Source organism: Lissotriton vulgaris, chromosome 4_1 (assembly GCF_964263255.1).
Source record: "Lissotriton vulgaris chromosome 4_1, aLisVul1.2, whole genome shotgun sequence".
Classification (NCBI taxonomy): domain Eukaryota; kingdom Metazoa; phylum Chordata; class Amphibia; order Caudata; family Salamandridae; genus Lissotriton; species Lissotriton vulgaris.
Window position 1 is genome coordinate 1,801,506,215 of NC_141691.1, and position 21,915 is coordinate 1,801,528,129.

Consider the following 21,915-nt stretch of genomic DNA (forward strand, 5'->3'; position numbering starts at 1 on the left):
CATGGACAGTGGGAGGGCAGACCTCGTACCTTAGTCTCGGTTTACATTCCACCAGCAATCCATACAGTTGCTTTGCCGGCGCTTGGGAACTTCCTCCTAGAACTGCCAGAGGGCGACCTCATCCTTGGGGGGGATTTCAATGCAGTGGCGCATGAAACGCAAGATAGATTCCCGACACGCACACAGTCCCTTGGTCCCTCACGATTTCATGACTTCCTGGAGGCACAGGGGCTCATAGATATATGGCGGCAAATGCACCCCACTGCGCAACAATACACCTACTACTCTGCATCACATGGTAGTTTGTCCCGAATAGATTACTTCCTCACCTTGGGCGAGGGCCTTCTAACTATTAACAATGTCACAATTAGACCCCGGGGTATTTCTGACCACTCCCCCATTACGTTGACCCTATCCTGTCCAGAAAAGACCCGTAAACGAGTATATCCGATCCATGCGGGATACCTAAAGTTTCGATCAATACGGAAAGATCTGAAAAAATCCGACCGGTATTATTTCACTGAAAACACATCGTAATTGGAGTCCCCCTCAGTCCTGTGGGAGGCCTATAAAACTGTCTTGAGAGGGCAAGGCATCTCATCTATAGCGGGTCATAAGCGTGCCCAGAGAAGGGAATTAGCGGAGCTAGAATTGGCTCTACAAACGGCAAACGCAGCCCACATGACGAACCCGACGTCAGATACGCTTCATGCTCTGCAGCTAAGTCAGCAGCAGCACGATAATCAGCTGAAGCGCTGAACCATAGACAACATAGCAGCGACCGCACATAAAATATACAATGTGGAGAATAAGGCAGGTAGACTACTGGCCTGGTTAGACAAGAAGAGGGGAGGCAGCAAGAGTATCTTGCAACTACGCGCTGCTGACGGAACTCTCCTCACACGCCCGACGGATATAGTTGACGAGTTAGCAGACCACTTTCAAGCAGTCTATACCCTAGAAGTGGAGGTGTCGAGTGAAACGGCGCAAGTCGCCCTCCAAAGCGTGCCGACGCACACTCTATCGCAGGAAGCGGTGGCCGAGCTGGATGCCGACTTAACACTGGAAGAGATACAGCTTGCCATCAATGCTATACAAACAGGTAAGGCTATGGGCCCCAACGGGATCCCAATTGAATGGTACAAGTTAATGTCAGAGACACTGAGTGCGCCCTTATTGGCCATGTATGTTGACAGTTTAGAAACAACAGTTCTTCCGCTGGACCAGCGCACGGCAACAATATTAGCCATTCCGAAACCGGGCAAACCACCGACGGAATGCACATCCTACCGCCCAATATTGCTCCTCAATGTGGAAGCCAAGATACTGGCGAAACTCCTGGCTACAAGGTTATTGTCTCACCTCTTGCAATTGATTCACCCAGATCAATCTGGCTTTATGCCACACAGAAGCACTGCCTTAAACCTTCGATGAGTTCACGGTGCGGTGGCGCGTGCACCGCAACTACATGGACCGGCGGCATTATTATACCTAGACGCCAAAATGGCCTTTGATATGGTCGAATGGCAATATCTATTTGCAGTGCTTACACACATGGGGTTTGGTCCCAAATACATATCCTGGATAAAACTCCTCTGTGCGAGTCCGTTGGCACATGTATCGGCGAATGGGCATATCTCCCGCACGATACCACTGGCTAGAGGGACGAGACAGGGTTGTCCGCTGTCTCCTCTACTATTTGAGCTGGTCCTGGAACCACTGGCCACCTTAATCAGGACCACTCTGTTACTGAAAGGGATCTGCTGGGGAGAGGCCTGGACGGACAGAGTCTCCCTCTATGCCGATGATATGCTAGTCTATTTGATAGATCCAGAGGCGGGGATTCCAGAACTTCTGGCGCTCTGTGACAATCACGGAAAAGTATCTGGCTACACGATTAACTGGATGAAGTCGGTGATCTATGTCCGTAAGGGCCCGGCACCGATCCTCCCCTCTGGCTGTCGGCTAGAGATAGAGGACACTGCCTTCAAATATCTAGGGATACGGGTCGCGTGGAACTCAACCGACTTCTATGAGCAAAATTTGAAGCCGCCCCTTGCTCACCTACGGAGTGATGTACTCCACTGGAAGGCCCTGCCCCTTACGCTACTGGGAAGAGCAGCATTATTCAAAATGATGGCATTGCCGCACTTCCTGTATGTACTGGAAAATACCCCATTCCTGGTACCACCGCGCTATTTCCAACAAATAACAGCTATGATAACTGGTCTGCTGTGGGGAGACCGCCCAGCACGAATAGCCCATGTGAAGCTGAACATGAGTTGGTACGAAGGGGGGGATAGCTCTGCCAAACATCCAGTTATACTATTGGGCAGCACAACTTAAAGTTATTAACCAGTGGCTGCACATCCCCCAGGATGATCCGGCCTATCAGGCAGACAGAATACAACTGGGCACACATAGCTTACTTGAGGCGCTCTACAACAAGGGGCGTGCAGCGAAATTGCTAGGACCAACAAAACACACAGTGGGGCTGTGGTATAGAGCACAAGCAAATCTCAAGTGGAATTGTGTCATCACGAAACTCACCCCTCTATGGGACACTAAGGCGCTGGGTCATCTGCGACACAGCAAAGGGTTCACGCAGTGGGATAATATTGGTATTTCCACAGTAGGTGACATGTGGACGGGCAGGGGGGGTTGTTCCCTTCTCCCAACTACAACAGCAGTACGACTTAGGCCCCAATTAAACTTAGAGCTATGTCCAAATTAGGCATGCACTATTGACAGCCATACCGGAAAACACTGAGGTCCCAGAAGCTTCTCCGTTGGAGGATCGCTTACTTACCGACTTCATGCAGTCCAGCGCCACTTCCCTTACATATCGTAAGTTAATAAATAACCTACCAGACCCTCTGGGCAAGCTGCGAGAGAAATGGGTGGGAGAGCTGGGAGACATGGACGAGACGGACTGGAACGCGGCACTGGCATCCCCGAAGGAAGCAGGCATCTCGGCAAGATTTAGGGGCCTATTACGATGGAGGATTTTCCGCATCCTCCGGGCCGGCGGAAGCCACCGCCGGCCCGGAGGATGCGGAAAATCCTCTGCGGACCCACCAAAGACCCACCGCCACATTAGGATGGCTGGTGGGTCATGGTTTCCGTCCGCAGCTTTTCCGCCGCGGTTGGCTTACAACCGCGGCGGAAAAGCTCTAATATGGTGACGGTGTCTCTCAGACACCGTCAGCCAGATTAGGATGGGATGTGAAACATGCTTTTCCGCGGTGGCTTTTCCGCCGTGGAAAAGCATGTGTAACTTCACTGCGGGCGCGCGTTGCGGGCCCCCTAGATGAAGGGAGGGTGAGGGGTGCAACTTGAAGCTGCACCCTCCGGAATGTTAAAAATAGAGCATGTGACCGCCAGGGTGGCGGTCACATCCTAATCGCACAGGAGGGAACGCCGCAGCCCATGCGGTCGTTCCCTCCTCCTCAGTGATCGCGGCGATCATAATCGGCCCCTTAGACTGGTGCAGCTTAAGATACTACACCGGATTTATTACACGAGGACCACACTACATAAACTCCATAGGGCGGACCACCCATACTGTCTCCGAGGGTGTGGGAAGGAAGGTACTTTTATACACACAACTTGGGAGTGCCCGGTTATATTTGATTACTGGAGGCAAGTGATGCGCACCATCTCCCAAACGTTGGAGGCATCTCCTACACCGGAACCCCGTGCATGCTTAGTGAATGTGTGGGAACCTAATGATCTCACGCGCCAAGGTCAACTATGGGCCAGTGTAGGTATTATGGTTGCGAAAAGAGACATAGCGCAGAAATGAGGGGCGGTGAACTCGCCTACTTTAGCGCAATGGTGCAGGAACATGGATACACTCATGGTGACCGAAAGAGCAGTGTACAAATTAAGGGCGAACCCTCGTAAATGGAATAAAGTATGGTCACCGTGGAACCACTACCGTGGAGATCTATGTGCCCCATTAATGGAAGGGGATAGTGATAGCTCGGGTGACGAGGGAGAGAACTAAGTATCTTAACCAGACTGATGTATGAGGTTCTAACACAAGTTGTAACTGATTAGCAACGCTAAAGTGCTGAGGACTAGGGTGTTCGTTGGGTCTGTGCCAAGTAACCTCTGTATGTACACATTATCGATACCTGTGTCGGTCGTCGTCAAAACTCCCACAAACACAATTCGACAACAGTCTATGCAATTAACTCTTTTAGTTTTGTTATGATTGTTTAAAACGAAAAGTAAGAAGTCATTTGATGCTACTTGAACGAAGCCACTACACTCAAGACTCATCCGAAGTTACGCCGCCGGACCCATGGTTATCGGCTGAAGGGCTGTGTATTATTATGATTCCTTGATTGTTTTATTGATTGCATCCGGCCTCAGGGTTGTAGGCTCACGGCTGTGTGTTGCTACTAACGGTCAATAAAGATCTAAAGTTTAAAAAAAAAATGTGTTTTAGTTCCTGTGCATAAGAAAACAGTGTTCCAGAATGGACCAAAAAGTAAACAGCATCATCCCTCATTAACTCTGAATAATGTAAAGATGCTTTCAGTGGCAAGGATCTCCTACAGGGAATTCGCTCAGCTCGGGTATCAATTTTGACATGTCATCACACAACTTTTTCATATACATAGCTGAATCACTGCAAATACAAACAATATCACTCCAATCTTTGTTGAACTTGGAAAGAACCTTTTTCTGCAGAGCATTCCAAGTGACACTGCGTTCCATGTTTTCCAAAAGTCTAGTGTCATGTTTTCACCACCATCCCAGATGCTTGGTGATAGCGCTCTTTATACATATACTTGTCACTATACCTTGCATTGAATGTGTAAAGCCTGAGGTGTTGGCAATTCACCTTCTATCAATACTGACCCACTAGAAACTGTGGGCTGATGTATTAAGTGTTTTTACCCATTCTCCGTGGGTAAATGTGATGGCACATATTAGGAAAGATTCTTCTGAAACTGCCATTTTACCTATCAGTAAAAGAATCAAAAGCAGCCAAAATATCAAATATGATTTTGATATTTCCTGGTGCTCAACAGATTATAAAATAATTAAACGAGACCTAAAACATGCTTCAACCTTGCATCTCTAAAGACCACAAAAACTGAAACAAGCAAAAGAAGAAGAAACAATATTTTAGTGGCATCCCTAAACATCAAAACTCAAGCATAATAATGTTAGCCCAGTCTTTCTTACTGCTAGCTTGTATAACAACGTTCCATTGTATTGGCCCCTTCAGGAAGAAAAAAATGACTCTTTCACTCTCTTTTTGCTTTCCTTGAATAGCATTTAGTTTGTGGTTGTGCAAGTGTTTTTTCAGTGTTTATATGTTTTCACTGGTGAGGGCTATTTCTCTTTCAGTGGGGTTTTATCAGTTATTATAGGTTTAAACCTAAAACCCCACAGCCTAATCATAAATCACGTTAGAAACAGCAAGCATCTAAAATGAAGGCGGATGATCACGCCCAAGAGATGCATAGTCTTGTGGGTAATAGATACAGCGATTTTTATAAAGAGTAATAGTAAACAAGTCAAAAATAGTACCTGGCAAAAAACTCGCAGCACAATTAGATCAACTGTAAGCTGAGTCATCCATATAACAACAAAAAACATTACTAGTTGAGTATCCAGAATCAAAAGTGGGCAATTAAACAGTGATAATTATATTTGTGACCTGTTTGTATGAAATGGCACAGTGCTCTGTATAGCACTCAACTTATGTTTAATGCCCTGATAGCCTGGTACTTCTATGCATTGTTAATATGGTTCAGACAGAAGTTGAAAGCAATGCTTTTCTTACAGAAGGTATTACTGAAGGCTAAACCAAGGAATCTCATTGTTCAGTCCTCGAATGTCTGTATGTAGTTTGTAAACCCATTTCTGTTCCTTTAGGAACAGAAATCTAGATACATCACTTATGTGGGTGGGAATGAAAGGTTTTTCAAGTAAAGTCTGATTCGTCATGATTCATCTGCATGAAATATTTAGTTAATTTGAAAACACTGTTTTTACACCGAAAGGTGCTTTGGTGTTCCAGCATCCGAGTACGGACCTTTCTTGTGGTCATTCCGATATACCTTTCATTACATGGGCAAGTCAGTTGATAAATAAGGTTGGTACTGTTACAATTCGTGAAGTGTCTTAGCTCCCATGGCCGGGTGGTACCAATATCGATACTGGTTGTCTTACATGTCTGTGAACAGAGCGAGCATGCCCCGCACGGGTGATGTCCGGTCACAGCTGGAAGGGCCCATAGTGTCCCAATCTCTCTTCTGGGTGATTCTTTGGGGCGCGTATGTACTAGTTGATCACGTAAATTGCTTGAACATTTAAAAGCGAATAAAGGATATTAGATTTTCTCATTAGTACAGTTCAAAATACGCCAATGTCGTCTGATGGTATTTTGGACACAATAGGACCTGCTGGTAAAAGTACTTACAAATGTAAGACGTCCAAAGGGGGCTTTGCAGTCTTGGGCTCTAAAAATGCCTCCCGGTTGTTATTAGTAGCACGCTTAAGAGAGCGCTTGATAAGTTTCTTAGGGTAATGTCTCTCTACCAATTGATCTGACAAATTAGATGCGTGATGTGAGAAGGTCTCCAGAGTGGAGCAGTTGCGCCGCAGCCGGAGAAACTGACCAAATGGTAAGTTGTCGTGCAGAGATTTAGGGTGCTGGCTCTCATACAATAGAAGCGAGTTCCTTGCCATGGGTTTGCGGAAGAGTTCACTTTCCAGACCAGTTGGGGTGACATAAATAGAGAGATCCAGGAATGCAATCCTCTCTTTGCTTGTCTCGATGGTGAATCGCAGAAATCTATTCTGAGAATTCAACCACTCATGGAAGCGTAGGACTGAGTCTAGCAGTAGCATTATTTTTGAGAACAGAGGCCCTGAAGAAAGCCTGGGTCCCCTTTTCCCATTAGGCTGAAACATGTTGGCCCCCTTGCAGATATTTGGTTAAACTGCTATAATATTGCGCTGTTCTTGTTTTTAACAGGAAGAGACCTTCCCTATTAAAAATTTCCTCTCTAGGTTCTCTATCCTATTTTAATTCACCACTCTTTATTATTTTTTTGCACTGCACTAGATCCCATCAGATCAATATCATATGGTCCAACAGTGATTGCGGGTCGGAACCCTTATCCACCACAGGGTACGATCTTTGTCTCAATGATCCAGAGACACACGACCCTAAGGATGACCAAATGATAACATTGATCATCACAAGTCGTTGATGGGAATCCTACAAAAGGTTTTCTTGATCTACAATCACTGGTGGCCCCCCGTTTTAGGTTTCTCGTGTCCTGTGAGAACTATTTAGTCTTAACTCCAACTAGATGTACTATGTTAGCTGTCGGGTTAAGGAAATAGTAAGTTCCAGGAAAAAGTCTTAAACAAGGAAATGTGTTTTCCAGACATGCTTTAACAACACATAAATCGTTGTAAAGACGTGTGGTAAAGGCTTATTTGTGGTTAAGACTTGCGTTGTACAGACTGCATGGAACCAACATGCATGGTAAACGCATGCGTGGTTCCATCTCATAACTACTTGGACATGTGGATGGCTCACTTGTGCAAACTTCCATGGAAAGGACGTTCAATTCTTGCACGGAGCGTGCCTCTATGCAAGTAGGGGTAGCCCTGTTGGAAGTGTGCATGCCTTGCTTTCTTGCCGTGAGTAATATGGAACAGGTCAGGGGTAAACACATGCGGCCCTTTCTTGCATCTTGCTTTGGAGGGCAGAATATCCAGTGATATTGGTGGTTTTTTTCATGAAATAATAAATGCATTATAGCTAGGTGCTGCTTGCCTTTAGAAAATATTATTACATATTATACATATGTACGAAAGAAAGAAAAACTGCTATGTTATCAAACGATCTGTACGTACAATGTAAGAAAAATAAATTATGATGATTAAGAGTGTTAGTTTGCTGTAGGCCTGAAGCACAATCTGTACATGAAGAGTGAAGGTCATCGTTACATTCAAGCCTAGTGTTACAATTTAAAAATTAGCATATGTAGAGTGGTGCTGCTGTTTAACTACATTTTCTGGTCTGCAGGTGTCTTCGGGGTCCTGGATCTTCATGGAATTCCCCGCTCCGTGTACAAAACAAAATTAGCAGAAACAGCCCTAGCTGGATCAATAAACATATCTTTGGTGGATGAAGTGGATTGGACGGTAGGATCTGCAGCACAGTGACATTATTGGTGCACCTTGTATTTGCAGGCAGAAAAGTGCTGCATAAATCTTGCATACATTGCCTCTAAGTTAAGCCTGACTACTTAGTGGCAAGCTACCAGGGGGGTTGAGCATTTGTTAATTTCAGGTCTGCTTGTATCTCACCCTGACCAGGACTGCGGCTGCTACTTAAGTAGGGTTTCACCCCCTGAAACAGTAACCCAATTTCTCACAACGTATATGTGCAAGTTTGGGTCAAATTAAATAGCATGTAGATACAAGCTTTTAAAATACGTTTTTTATCTTCAAATGCACCTGACTTCTAAATCTGATTGTAAAATGTTTCACCAGGTGGGAGAGGACATTGTGATCACCACCACCAGCTATGATGCCTGGCAGACAGAAACTAGAAGCATTGTTGATGTCTCACCTGATAGAAGAATCCTCACTCTAAATGAATCTCTTTCTTTTGTACACATTGGTAAGTAGAGGCAAATATATTATTTCAGCCACTACTTCACTGTAATATGTTTGTGTTTACATGCCCGTCGTAACTCTAATTCTTGTGTTTCAACAAATGACTCAGGACGTTTTGTAACAATGGGTGAATCCTTCCCCCGCCCACAAATTCCATAGCTGCAAAGGGCATGCGCATTTATTCCAAGCCATGAGCAATCGTGCAATAACCACTCCACGCTGTATGTTAGCATAAAAGGGCATTTTATTAGAGCAAGGTTGACAGCAATATTTAGCCAAACATCAACAAACTTATAACAATCCCAAACCTCAGGACTTTCATCCATCATCCATTCCCACACTCCAGTTACTCTCTCCTGATTCACTCAGCGACCTCTTCCCTTATTCCATTTACTTCCTCACTTATCTTTCAACCTCCTCCAGTAATTGCACTCTTGCATCACGTACCCCCTTCATGCACCTGTATCCCCCTCCCCGGAGGGGTGAGTATGCCCATCATAGCCTCCCCACCCCTTCAAAGTACTGCTAGCACAACACTCAACCTGTCCTAAACTGGCATGCTATTCCAGGTAAGTACCCGTTTCCCACTCCTGAAATTTGTAGGGTGGTCCAAATTAACTAGACCCTTTCCTAACGGCCCTGAGGGCAGGAAGAGGATGAAACTCCTACCCCGCCACCTTTAAACCCTAGCCCTACACCCCACCCCTAAGCCCACCCCTTGACCCTACATACACCTTGTCCTTCTTTTATCACGCTAACTTCTCGGGGAAGACTTGTCTGTCAACCCTACTTCCCCCAGGGGCCGCATCGCGAAATAACAACTCCACGCTGTATGTTAGTGTAAAAGGCCATTTTATTAGGACAAGGTTGACAACAATATTTAACCAAACATCAATAAACTTATAACAATCCCAAATCTCAGGTTTTTCATCCATCATCCATTCCCACACTCGAGTTACTCTCTCCCGATTCACTCAGCGATCTGTTCCCTTATTCCATTCTCTTCCTCACTTATCTTTCAACCTCCTCCAGCATCTCCAGCCATGGCACTCTTGCATCCCGCACCCCCATTATGCACCTGTATCCCCCTCCCCGGAGAGGTGAGAATGCCCGTCATAGACTCCCCACCCCTCCAAAGTACTGCTAGCACAACTCTCAACCTGTCCTACACTGGCACGCCATTCCGGGCAAGTACCCGTTTCCCACTCCTGAAACTTGTAGGGTGGTAGGGTGGTCCAAATTACCTAGACCCTTCCCTAGTGGCGCTGAGGGCAGTAAGAGGTCAAAACTTCCTCCCCTGCCCCCTATAAACGCTAGCCTTAAACCCCACCCCTAAGCCCACCCCTTGACCCGACCTACACCTTGTCCTTCTTTTATCATGCGAACACCCGGGGAAAGACTGATCTGCCGACCCTACTTCCCGGGGACCGCATTCACATCCAAATCATAGTGGTTTCTGTTTTTTTATCGTGTTTGTTGCCAATGATCTCTTTGTGCTGAAGTATGTTAGAAACTATTTTTTTTTAGTTATAAGTCAAGATCAACAAATTGTTCCTTTAAACAGATGGACCTAACTGCAAAAATCCAATAAAGAGCATTATTCATGAGAAGCGTTACATCCAAACCTCTAGCGGCATTACATGTCGTGCAGGGACCTAATGCGCCAAGAGAGCCTCTTGGTGTTCAGGAGGCGCCATGGGTGGTTTATAGTCGAAGACTGCCTCGATCATCAGAGGGCTTCTGGCCCACACCCACAGGTGGTCACCAGGTGCACTCGCCACATATTCTACAAAAATGTGGGGCTGAAATGTGTTTTTTCTTGCTGGTGCACAGATTTAATATAACAATCATCGCATATACTTCTGTTCTAGCATTGAAGAGGACCGCTCCTGCTGACAAATGATAAGCACTTCTCCTAATTGAAAAATGCCACTATCCTAGGGGAACAAAACAAAGCATAATCACATGAAATTCCAGCAGAATCATGCACTATTATGAATATTCAGGTGAAATGTAAATCACCATTTAGCGCTATATTTAAGTGCAAAAAGTGTCTTCACATTCATTTTTGATATGGAAACGCATTTCGGGCAACAAACATAGTGCAAAAAAGCAAAAACACAGGCATCAATAGCCCCTCGCATACTGTTGTATCTGTGCATTTGCAGCAACATTTTACAGCAAATGGTGTGTAATTACACAGCGCGATGTAATGGCCTCAATTTGGGAATGTCACCAGACAAGCATACCATGAAATTCCCAAGATTACCCAACATACGCTGGCATAAATTTGATTAGCTCAAGTTTAGTTGTGATGTGGTTATCCACGCAAGTACATATAGAAAAGTAAACCAGAGTAGATGCAGTTTTGTATTTGAGTCGATAAGAATATTCAGTTTCGAAAGGAGACGAATAGGACATCCGAGACAAGATGGCGACCAGTCCTCTGGTCGAGTGAGCCGGTACTGGCGTTTTCTCCCCCCTCCAGGAGCTGCTAACACTCATGCCGTATAGCGCGAGGGCCTAATCAAGTGCTGGATTCTTATCTTGCTTCGTCGTCGGATGATGCTTTGGCAGCTCTGTGCTTCTCCCCGCAATCCCCAGCACTGGATTTTGGCAGCGTGGTGTCTCTCTGGTGGCTTTCTGCTTGTGCATCATTGTTCTCAGTACATCCAGCCAGGTCGGCCCGCCCAGCCCTTCATCGGCGGCAGGATGCCTCAGAAAAATCAATTGAAGAGTCTCCCTCGCGCCGCAGTTAAGACTGTAGTAGGAACATCGGCGCCTGCCCCAGCCTTAGCGCCAGCTTGGTCTATGCCGCCAGCAGCAGCTTTACCTGTCCCTGATACTTCAAAAAAGATCCAGGCAGGGGCCAGCAAAACTCCCAAGCTGGTGTTAATCCCGGTACCAGCAATGTTTAAACCACGGGGGAGTTCCACAGGGAAGGGTGTCCAGAGCCCTGCAGCTTCCCTTACAGTCACAGCAGAGTCCGCAGTCACAGCTAAAACCGGTAAGACAAACGTTGATACTTTGTCTCCCCTCCTGTAGCAGTGCGCGAAAATACTGTTGGGGATAAGCTTGCAACTGTAACCGCACAAATTGAGGAGACACAGCCTGCTGATGATCTCCCGGTGGTAGCTTCATGCATTGACTTTGTCCTAAGCTTGGATGTACTATCAAGGGGGATTCTGGGAGACGTAGTCCCACTAGGTCCTACGTTTAATCCACAAATCGTTGCTCCTCACACCGAACTGCTGCAGACTCCAGCACCCCTCGTAAATGCTGATGGTGGTACAGATGGTGATAACTTTTTTTCTTTGACTGAACATTCGGGGTCATCAGTGGACGACAATGGGCTGGACAAAGATTGGACTGATGATGAGGTCAGTGATATGGGAGACTGGTGCACTAACAATGTATTGAACTCCATCACCACGTCTAGTGGTCTCCCCACAATTCTTAAGGCACCCCAGGACGATGCGGCAAATACAGGCTCTCTGGCTTGGGATTATTCATTTTCTGCTCAGCCAGTGTAACAAGGCGCTTCTCAAGATTTAGTGTCCTATGCTCTAGAATCTAACACTGGCTCACCCCTGGCTGAAATGTCACTGGCCATAATCTATCAAACTTTAATGGCCCATCGAGAGGAGACGTGCCAGGAAAGGGGTTCAAAACTTCCTGCGCAGAGTTCTTAAAACCTGCACAGATATAGCTTCTAGGGTTACAGATGCAGAAACGAGGATTTCTACATTGGAAGATGACTTGGTGACACAAAAATCTATGATGGATGAAGTCAGTTACAGAGGGTTGACATTCAAGGAAAGCTCGTAGACATTGAGAACCGGGCACGGAGAAACAATTTAAGAATTTTGGGGGTTCCCGAGGGCACGGAAGGATCAGATACTCGTCAGTTTGTTGTTGACTTATTCTCAGAACCATTCCCAGAGGTGAAGGAATGGGACTGGCGATTGGAGATCCAACATGCCCATCGTTTCCCCTTCAAACTGAAGCTGCGCCCGGGCCAAGCAGTGAACAGACCCCGCGCTATCCTAATTTGCATGCATAATTTTTTAGCAAGAGAAAAGATCTATGATATAGCCAGGCCTGATAGGCAAAGGTCTGGAAAAGGCTGTCAGTTTTTCGTGAGGCCGGATTTTTGTCTATCCCCAGTAGAACGAAGGTGGCAGCTCCGTCAGCTGATTGCCCCTGTTCAGTCTAAGGGGGCACAGGTTTTTCTGCTTTTTCCATCTAAGCTTAAAATTATTCATCAAGGCCAGACTAGATTCTTTGAGTCTGAGATTCAGGCCAAAGTATTTTTGGATCCACTGTAATAGATACAATTGCTTTTGTTCATAAATGCATATCCTTCTCTTTTTTTTTTCTTTTCTCTTTAAGCTATTAGTAGGGTCATTGCTCTCATAAGGGATGTATCTCATTTATTTTTCTTCTCAAGTATCTCTGGTGAGTTCAGGTGGTCCTGCGAGGGTATAGCCCTTGCTCTGGCTTGATTTTTTTTTGCACAGTTAGCAGCAACTTTTTTGGGGGGTCCCCCGCTCATACCAGCTTCTCCATCACTGGAACTTTGGTTCCTGCCTTGTTTGGGGGGTGGTGGGGGCTTATGGTGGATGGGGGTTTCTCTGGAGTGGGGGGGTTTGGGGAGGGTGGGGTTGGGGCGCATCTAAAAAAACTAAGCTTGAAAAATATCCTTTTTTTATATCAAGGCAATCATGGATTATATCAGAGAATTATCAAAAGTGTGATGTTCTTTCTAAAAACTGTTAATGGAGTTGGATAAAATATCTATTGCTTCTTGGAATGTTTGTGGACTGAATAACGGGAAGAAGCGAGCTTTATTTGCACAGATTGTGCAAGCTTTGCATTTAGAGGTACTGTGTTTGCAGGAAACTCACATTCCCTGGAATAATAGAGAATGTCTTAAAATCCCTGGGTTTGACTTAGTAGTCTGCTCTCATCATTCCTCCATGATAAGAGGTGTGGCTATTCTAATGAAGTGTGGCCTGGGCTCATGCTTAAGAACCGGCCAATATTCAGGGGGGAGATGGGCTATTGCGGAGCTGTTGATCAATGGTTCATCGATGACGGTCTGCACTGTGTATAACTCGAATCTGGATGACTCTGCAGTTATAGATTATTTAAATGTAGAACTGGCCTTTGCCCCCAGCCTATTTGTTTCTGTGGGGACTTCAATATTAATTTATCAGCCAATTTCAATATTGTTGGAGGGCAGAACTATGTGGGTCAAAAACCTAAAGTCTATAGAGCTCTGCAAGCCCTTGTGCAAGAACACCTTATGATTGATTTGTAGTACTATCATTGTAGGAATATAGATTGTTCTATCCCCCATAAGAAAATGGTCTGTTTGGATTATTTATTTGTGTCTGATCAATTGGCAGATACCACATCAATCAATATTTCTCCCAGAATCATCTCGGACCACAACTTCGTGATTGTTAACTGTACTGAAAGGGGTGCTGCAAGAATTTCCAGACCCTAGACTTTTGAAAGAAAACTATTATTAGAATCATCCTATTTAGACCATATGAAACCCTGGGTTATTGAATTCTTGAACATTAATAGAGGCTTCACCCCCAGAAACATAGTTTGGGATTCAATTAAGGCCGCAGTTCGCAGCGAGACTAAAAGTTTCTCATTTTTTCGCCAGAATCAAATTCAAGAACAAATTAAGGGTCGGATGGACAATCTACGCTGCGCAGAGGTTCAGTTTATAAGTATGATTAGGGATGGTGGTGATATACCTCTTAGCCAGTCACACGTGGCACATATTAAGGCCTCCCTGCTTGAGTTCTTTGGCCAGGATCTTGCAGCCAAATATTTGCATTATCGCTCGACGATGTTCGAGTATGGTGAAAGATCTGGCCGTATCCCCGCCAAACGGCTGCATTAGCAAGGCTTAGTTAACCGTATTAGTAGGATTCAGGATTCTCAGGGGGTTATTCATGATACCCCTGATGGAGTTGTGACAGTTTTTTCTGAATTTTATCGTTCTCTATATACTGAGGAAGTTAGTAACCAAACAGTGGATCTTGAGTTTTGTGCCTATACAGATGGGCTTAGTACTTCTAAAATCTCAGATCATAAAAACGCGGTTCTTGCCGCACCCATTACGTGGGAAGAAGTTGAATTAGCTTTAAACTTACTGGCTAGCGGCAAGGCAGCCGGTCCTGATTCTATCCCCTGGAGTTTTATAGTACATTTCGGTCAAAGATCAGAGATGATCTTTCAATGATCCTTAGAGAAGCTCAGCTTGGTAGGATTCCAGATTCTTGGCGCTATACAACAATCATCTTGTTAAAAAAAAAAAAAGATAAACCTGAGCTAGATCCTGACTCATTCCGTCCGATTTCACTAATTTATACGGACAGTAAAATCTTTTCAAAAATTCTGGCAGCTAGACTGGCATCGGTGATAACCCCATTAGTCTCCATCCGGCAACATGGATTTATTCCCGGAAGGGACACGGCGGATCATATCCGCCGTGTTATAGCTCTCTTTCACTGGGCCCAAGCCACGCGATCTCCTCTTGGAGCAATCCTGTTGGACGCCGAAAAGGCGTTTGACAGGGTTGCTTGGGGTTTCTTGTGGAAGGTTCTATATTGGAAAGGGTTTTCTCCGAATTTTATACATGCTGTACAATCACTTTATATAGCCCCCCAAGCAACTTTGTCAATTTCAGGGGTGGTCACAAAGCCTTTTGATATTAGCCGGGGCACAAGGCAGGGTTGCCCCTGCTCCCCCCTGTTATTTGCCCTCTACATCGACCCTTTCATAAACAAAATAGAGCTGTCTTGTAATATTTTACCAGTTAAGATCAATGCAGTCGATTTTAAAGCTCTGGCATATGCCGACGATATTATTGTCCTAACCAGCAATGTGTTACTCTCATTTTCGGCCATTAAGACCTTGGCGGTAGCCTTTGGTCGACTTTCAGGGTACAAACTTAACATTCAGAATACTCAGGTTATACAATCATCGGCCATGGGCACGTCTGAAGTTCCAGTCGCCCAAAGTGCTATGTATTTTGGGATTAAAATCACCGCTGCAGTTGAGCAACTACCCGAAATGAATATCATACCTATTATAGATACTGTGAACTCCACTTTGCGTAGGTTGGATAACCTACATCTTTCTTTATTTGGTAGGAGGGATGTATTAAAGATGTTGATCTTGCCAACATTTGTATATATCTTTAGGAGCATACCCCTTGAATTTGCCCATTCTAGCCTCTCTAGTGCAGAAAGATGTTGCAATAGGTTTTTGTGGAGCTATTGTCTTCCACGCAGGGCTGCTAAATGGATGTACTTACCACTAGACAGGGGTGGGTGGTCAGTCCCCAACCTATTGTTGTATAATTGGGCCGCTTTACTGCAACATCTGTCCCTGCCACTTTTCGGCTTACGTGTTTCACTCCCACCATCATGTAGTCCTTTTATTTTCTAGATTGGCCTAGGGGAATAGGCCAAAGGGTCTCTCCTCTCAGTTGTAGAACCCAGTTATTATAAAAAAAAACAAGTTTAAGGTTATTTCAGTCATGTATTCAGTTTTGGAGGAAGGTGCGTCGGAAATGGTCAATCCCCAACATAAATTTTTACACACCTCTGGCTGCTGCTAGGCTTTTACCATCTATCTTTCAAGAAGCGGTTACAATTAGGTGGAGATCCCATGGTATTTTCACGTTCGGGGATTTAGCTTATGAAGGCAATATAGCCTCTTTTTCATCTATAAAAGATAAGTATGGATTGGACACTCATGAATTTTTTAAGTATTTGCAGATACACAGTTATCTGACTCAACTTCTCCATAATACTCCAACTGCCCTAGCCAAAAATCTACTTATGGAATTGATTTTAAGGAAGGCTCGAATTGGTGTTCTGCATCAAAATCTAATATCGGGCCTTCCCGACGATCTTGCTATACAGAATGCAAAATTAGAAGTCAAGCTAGGTATGGTTAGTATAGATATTACTCATGCATTAGATCTTTCTAACTCTGTGTTAATTTCTGGGAGCTTACGCTCTCAAAGCTACATGGCTTTGTTTGATTTGTATTTTACTCCCACTAAAATATCAAAATGGGGAGGTAGTGGTGCTCAAGGGTGTCCCAAGATGTGGCCTTATGGCAGCTAATGATTTACATATGTTTTTCTTCTGTGCTAAATTAGATTTATTCCTTCAAGAAGTCCAATCATTTATAAACAGCTCTGTTAATATATCAGTGATTCTTTCTTCCGAGTTGGTAATAACGGGGTGTGAATATGATGCAAGCCTTGATAGATCATATTATGAGGCATCCCTTCTTAGTATTTTAATGTCACTAATTCGATTGTGTATAACTTCGGAATGGATTAACCCGGCTCCCCCCACTTTTGTGAATTGGAGGGCAAGGATCTTAGCTCTCCATAATTTAGAGTCAGCAGTGTTCTTAAGAGGGGGTAAAAGGAGGCGAGAAAGGGGCTTGAAAATATGGGGGCCTTTAGGCTTTGGCTGAATAATTAGTTGGTTACTGGGTTTACTGCTTGTAGGGCCCGATGTAGGTAAATCTCATTTACGGACTCTAGAATACCGAATTTTACCGATTCGGTATTCTAGATTCGGTAAATGAGATGTAGGAAATATTTTGGTATTTTTTTACTGAATCGGTATGATTCGCAATTACCGAATCGGTAAATACCGATTCAGTAAAATTACCGAATAGTCAAGGGGGACAGGGTGTCACTTTGACACCCTGTTGCACCCTGGGGCTGTGTGGTGGTGAGGGGAGCGACCTGCCTGGAGACAGGGTCGCAAAATGTTCAAGGATGACCATGCAAAAAAGGGCCAAATCCAATAGGTATCATATGCTAGGGACTTACAAGGGCCACTGAGGTTGTGCCAATTGGGAAACATAAGGTACTGTTTACGGAAAGAGCTCTGGCACAGAGTGCCCTTCCAGTTGAAATTACATCACTTTCCAGGCAAAAAGTGGGGCCTAGCTGTGTCCAAAGTAAGCCCTGTCCTACACTATATACTAACTGCTTAATTTGTCTTTTTAAAGCTCACTTTACCCAAATCTAGGATGCCAAATTATTTCATTACCTATGTTTCTACTTCTTTTAGGCCTAAAGATATTAGGAATATAGCCTTATTCTGAGCCCCCCTGATAAGTGGTCCCTGAAATATCTATTAGTATAAGCAATCTCTTTCATTTAACATGTATATTTTAATATTTTGTACTTTGCAAAGGTTTTTTAAATCACACAATAACATTTCCTTACATTTCCTCCTGGGAGGCACTGAGCTTTTCCTCAGATTTTGTACATGTGAGCTGAGTGAAAGTATAAAGCTTTTTTGCAGTTGCAAATCACCTGATTCTCTGACTCATGCCTTTTGCGATTGCAAAATAGCTTTTTACAAGATACAAAAGGCAAATTGTGAATTGTTAACTTGCTACTGAATCACAATATGCATTTGCTACCAAATAGCAATTTGGACCAAATATGTGTCGCAAAACAGTAATGCTTTACCACCAGTGTATAACTGTAAATCGCAATAAGGAAATCAGTTTATACATCTGACCCAAAATTCCTTAACTTTGCACGACAAACGGACCTTACTTTAAGGTTCTGAAAATGAATAATCATAGTACAGAATGAAAACTAGTGCACTGGTTCTCTCAAAAAACACTACTGTAATATGGTTGACAGAAAGGCAAATATTGACAGATAGTCTGTACGTATGTGAGGGTGGTCAGAGAAGGTGCCCTAAATTCTTTGAACCTGATTCAACATGGGAATGCAAAGAAAAGCATCCTCGACAAGTAGCGTTGTGCCTCACAACTACTACCAACCTTCCGCCAAGGAATGCGCACAGGAATTTCTCAATGAGTATGTAAGAAAAGAGGGGGAATGTAATTTAAATTGACAGTGTGCAATTTAAGAATAGAAGGGGAATACATATGTGTAAAGGGTCTAATATACAGCTGACAACTTCAAAAGAGAGCATGGAAAGCATTTACCTGTTAGTGTTGTAATTGGTAATTAAATCACACTGCTAGTGCTGCAAATAAAGTGAACAATGAGAGTCAATCACTAAGAGGTCTGGAGATCCTGTGTACTTTTTGGAGAACTGACCCATGTTTTCTATTGTTTTCTTGCACTTTGGCTCTCAAGGAGGTGTAGTGCATTCGTTTTTTCTTTCGCTACTGCCATTGGTAAAATTAGAAAAATGAGAAAGATGAGCCTGGCTTTATTGTAATGACTAATCTACAATATTAATAAAATGACATTTGATCGATAGTCCGAAGGTCGTACATTTTCACAAGTGTAAAATGGAGAGGAAAAACATCATATTTTAATTAATTCCTCTAAATTCTTCCAAGTGGTGTACGCTTCTCCAGATAAAGTTAAACGATGATGCTGTGGTCTAATTCAGTGGTTCTTAACCAGTGGCCTGAGAATTCCTGCAGGTCCGCAAAAGCCTACTTAGGGGGTACGCGACAGCTTAGAAAATTGAATATCTTACAGATTAGTAAAATGCATGTAAATAAAGAATCAAATTGTAAAACTGAAAATTTTAAAACATTCTGTTAATATAAAGGAATTAGAAATTGGTGGCTAAAAAAAAAGTTGATATCCTCAGATTCATTCATGGGATCAGTGCAAGTGCATCAAGCAGAATATACTGTTGATGATGAGCAGCCGTAGTTGAATTTAGAAAAACGCCAACCTTCCCATTAAAAGTAACAATTTGATTTTCTTTTTATATTTGTTTGTGAATTAAATACAATGTTTCATCATTTGTGTATTGGTTTTGATGAATGCTTGTTTCTCTATTTTTGTGTGCATTGTTGTGAGAAGTTGGCCTGGTATATAATGCTCACTAATTCTAGTGATCACTTTGTACCATGCCAAGCAACCCTTATGATGATGGTTGGACAATGTTCAAAGTCACTGACCAGTGACCACCGTGGAACCAGATTGGAACCAGGCAAAGTCGGGTGCAAACAGGTGATCAGGGGTTGCTTCTCTCTGCAGCCACGTGGACACGAAGAGGTCAAGGACGTCCAGGAGTCGATCACGAGCTGTCCCTCGAAGGCTCTAGCTGATGGCGGTGTCGGCAACTCGATTAAAGCAAACAAGCCTTGGCTAACGCAAGCCACGGGGAAAGTGAAAAAGGCTTATTACTCGGACCAGCAAGGTCAGAGCGGGTACTCCTTTCTACAGGAGCGAGGGTAGGTCTGGAGCAACCAGACCCACAGTGTAAATTGTAGGTTTCGTCGCCAAGATGGCCGCTGACCACGTGACAAGCGGCCGGGATGGCGAGTCGAGTGGCAAAAAGCAAAAGGGCCCCACGCAGATCGTGGAGATGCTGGAGGGCTGATCTTCGGTGCAAATGCTGCTCGGTTGTGGGGCTTCTCAAACCCTAAAGCACAGAGTCGAGGGTGCCTCGGGCGCTGCGCAGTCAACGTCTCGGGGGTCTTTCAAGATGGCCGCTCCCACGTCTCTCGGTGCCTCCACGGGTCCCTTCTTTGCAGGGACTGTGGATCGAGCTAGGAGAAGTCTGGGAAGCTGTGTCTTGTCAGGCTTTGCACTCGGGCTCCGGCGGGAGGCGGCGGCAAAGCAGACGTCGAGGTGCTGGGTGATACCTGTGTTCACAGGGTGGCCCCTCCTAGGCCACAAGGGAGATTCTCTTCAGTCTTCTGTGCAGCAGAATGTCGAAGTCCAGTCTTCTTCTTGTTTAAAGTTGATTTCAGGATGATCTGCTGTGCAATGGCACTGCTCCCTCTCTTATTCCAATCTGAGGGGTGGATCTCCTGCTAGGTCCCTCCCCTATGGGTGGGACCAGGAAGGGGGGTGGTTACACCCCCTCTCCTTTGTCCAGCTCCTCGCCAGGACTGGGGCTGGAAAGCCCCAGAACCGGTTTGGGCTGGCTTATGCACAGGGACACCTTGTGTGCCCCAGGCATGTCTCAATCTATTCAGCCCTGTCCTACCCAATACACAAAACCCTGTCTGGGGTGGTGCTCGCACCTCCCCAGGCAGGAAACCCTTTGTCCAGGCCCTCCTCGCTGGAAGGATTCCCAGCAGCAGGAGGTCAGACATGTGTCTGTGGTGGCAGCATCCATTTTGTGATGCTGAGGCTCTGGTTAACTTTAACCGGGGTTAAGGCTACACACATGTCGTGTCCCTCTAGAAGGGTGGAATGCTATCCCCATCGCCAGAACTGGCGAGGGGATAGTATTCCAATTCGTATGACACCTTACTCGACATGTTTTGATAAAGCCAAACCAAAGATAGCATATAACCGCGAGGATTATAATGCACTTAAGAGTATATGGTATGGCAATATCCCAGAACAGCTTAGGGATTGGTTCCCGACAGCTGCAGACAGGCTCAGCTCATGCTAGAGCACCATCTCACATGTAACCATGCACTCTGCCCCCAGGATTGCAGGGGCCTTCCATAGGAATGGCTTACAGGTTAACATGTGTCCAGTTTAAGGTTAGATATAGGGATACTATATCTAAGTAAGAGGTGATTACACCAACTTACCCCAGCTGAGTGATCAGCCAGTTGTGTCAAATCTGGAGGCCAGGCCAGGGGTGGCACAAGACGTGCTGCAGCCCCTGGTAGGCCTTGGATGCACCTATGCCCTGGGTACCTAGGGTACACTGTTACAGGGGCCTATAAGGTGAACCAGTTCCAATTATGTTATGCACCTAGGGTACATGGAGTCCATTTTAAGGAGAGAGCAATCAGCCTGGGGCTCTGAATAGCAGGATCCCAGGCCAACTAAGTCAAAAACCAGCTAAACACCAGGCAAAAAGTTTGGGGGTAACCATAGTCAGATATCCACCTTCCTACATAACCCCCCCCCAAACGAAAGGAGATAAGGCTATCCTTGACCAGGTAAGCCTATATTGCCTAAGTGGCCATATAAGGAAGTACCAGCTCTGGCTTGGTAACCCCCTGTTTCATGGTCCACTAAGCAATCCCTCACCCTAAGGGTATCTGAGGGTCTCCACCATAGGGAATCTCTACCTGTGGTGTGTCTTTGCAAAGTCAAAGGCTGGTGTTGGGATGGAGTACTGAAGTGAGTTTCCTCTGTAGGGCTCAGCTTCCTCCAATCACTCTCCACCATGTGTGCCTTTCTTTCTTTGACTGAGTTGCACTGTGCTCTCAGGGTCAACCTCTGGCTACCTAAAGCTGGAGGCTGAGTCCCTCTGTTTGGCTTACTGG

At 45.0% G+C, this 21,915-nt stretch overlaps 1 protein-coding gene across 1 annotated transcript in view; it reads left to right on the top strand.

Moving 5' to 3' along the window:
- Nucleotides 1–21,915, top strand: part of LOC147724578 (fibrocystin-L-like) — a 1,433,379-nt gene that overhangs the window by 1,184,046 nt on the left and 227,418 nt on the right. Inside the window, exons 61-62 of the mRNA XM_086966122.1 lie at nt 8,069–8,187; nt 8,539–8,668. Coding sequence (XP_086822248.1) covers nt 8,069–8,187; nt 8,539–8,668 — 249 coding nt within the window. The remainder of the gene's footprint in view (nt 1–8,068; nt 8,188–8,538; nt 8,669–21,915) is intronic.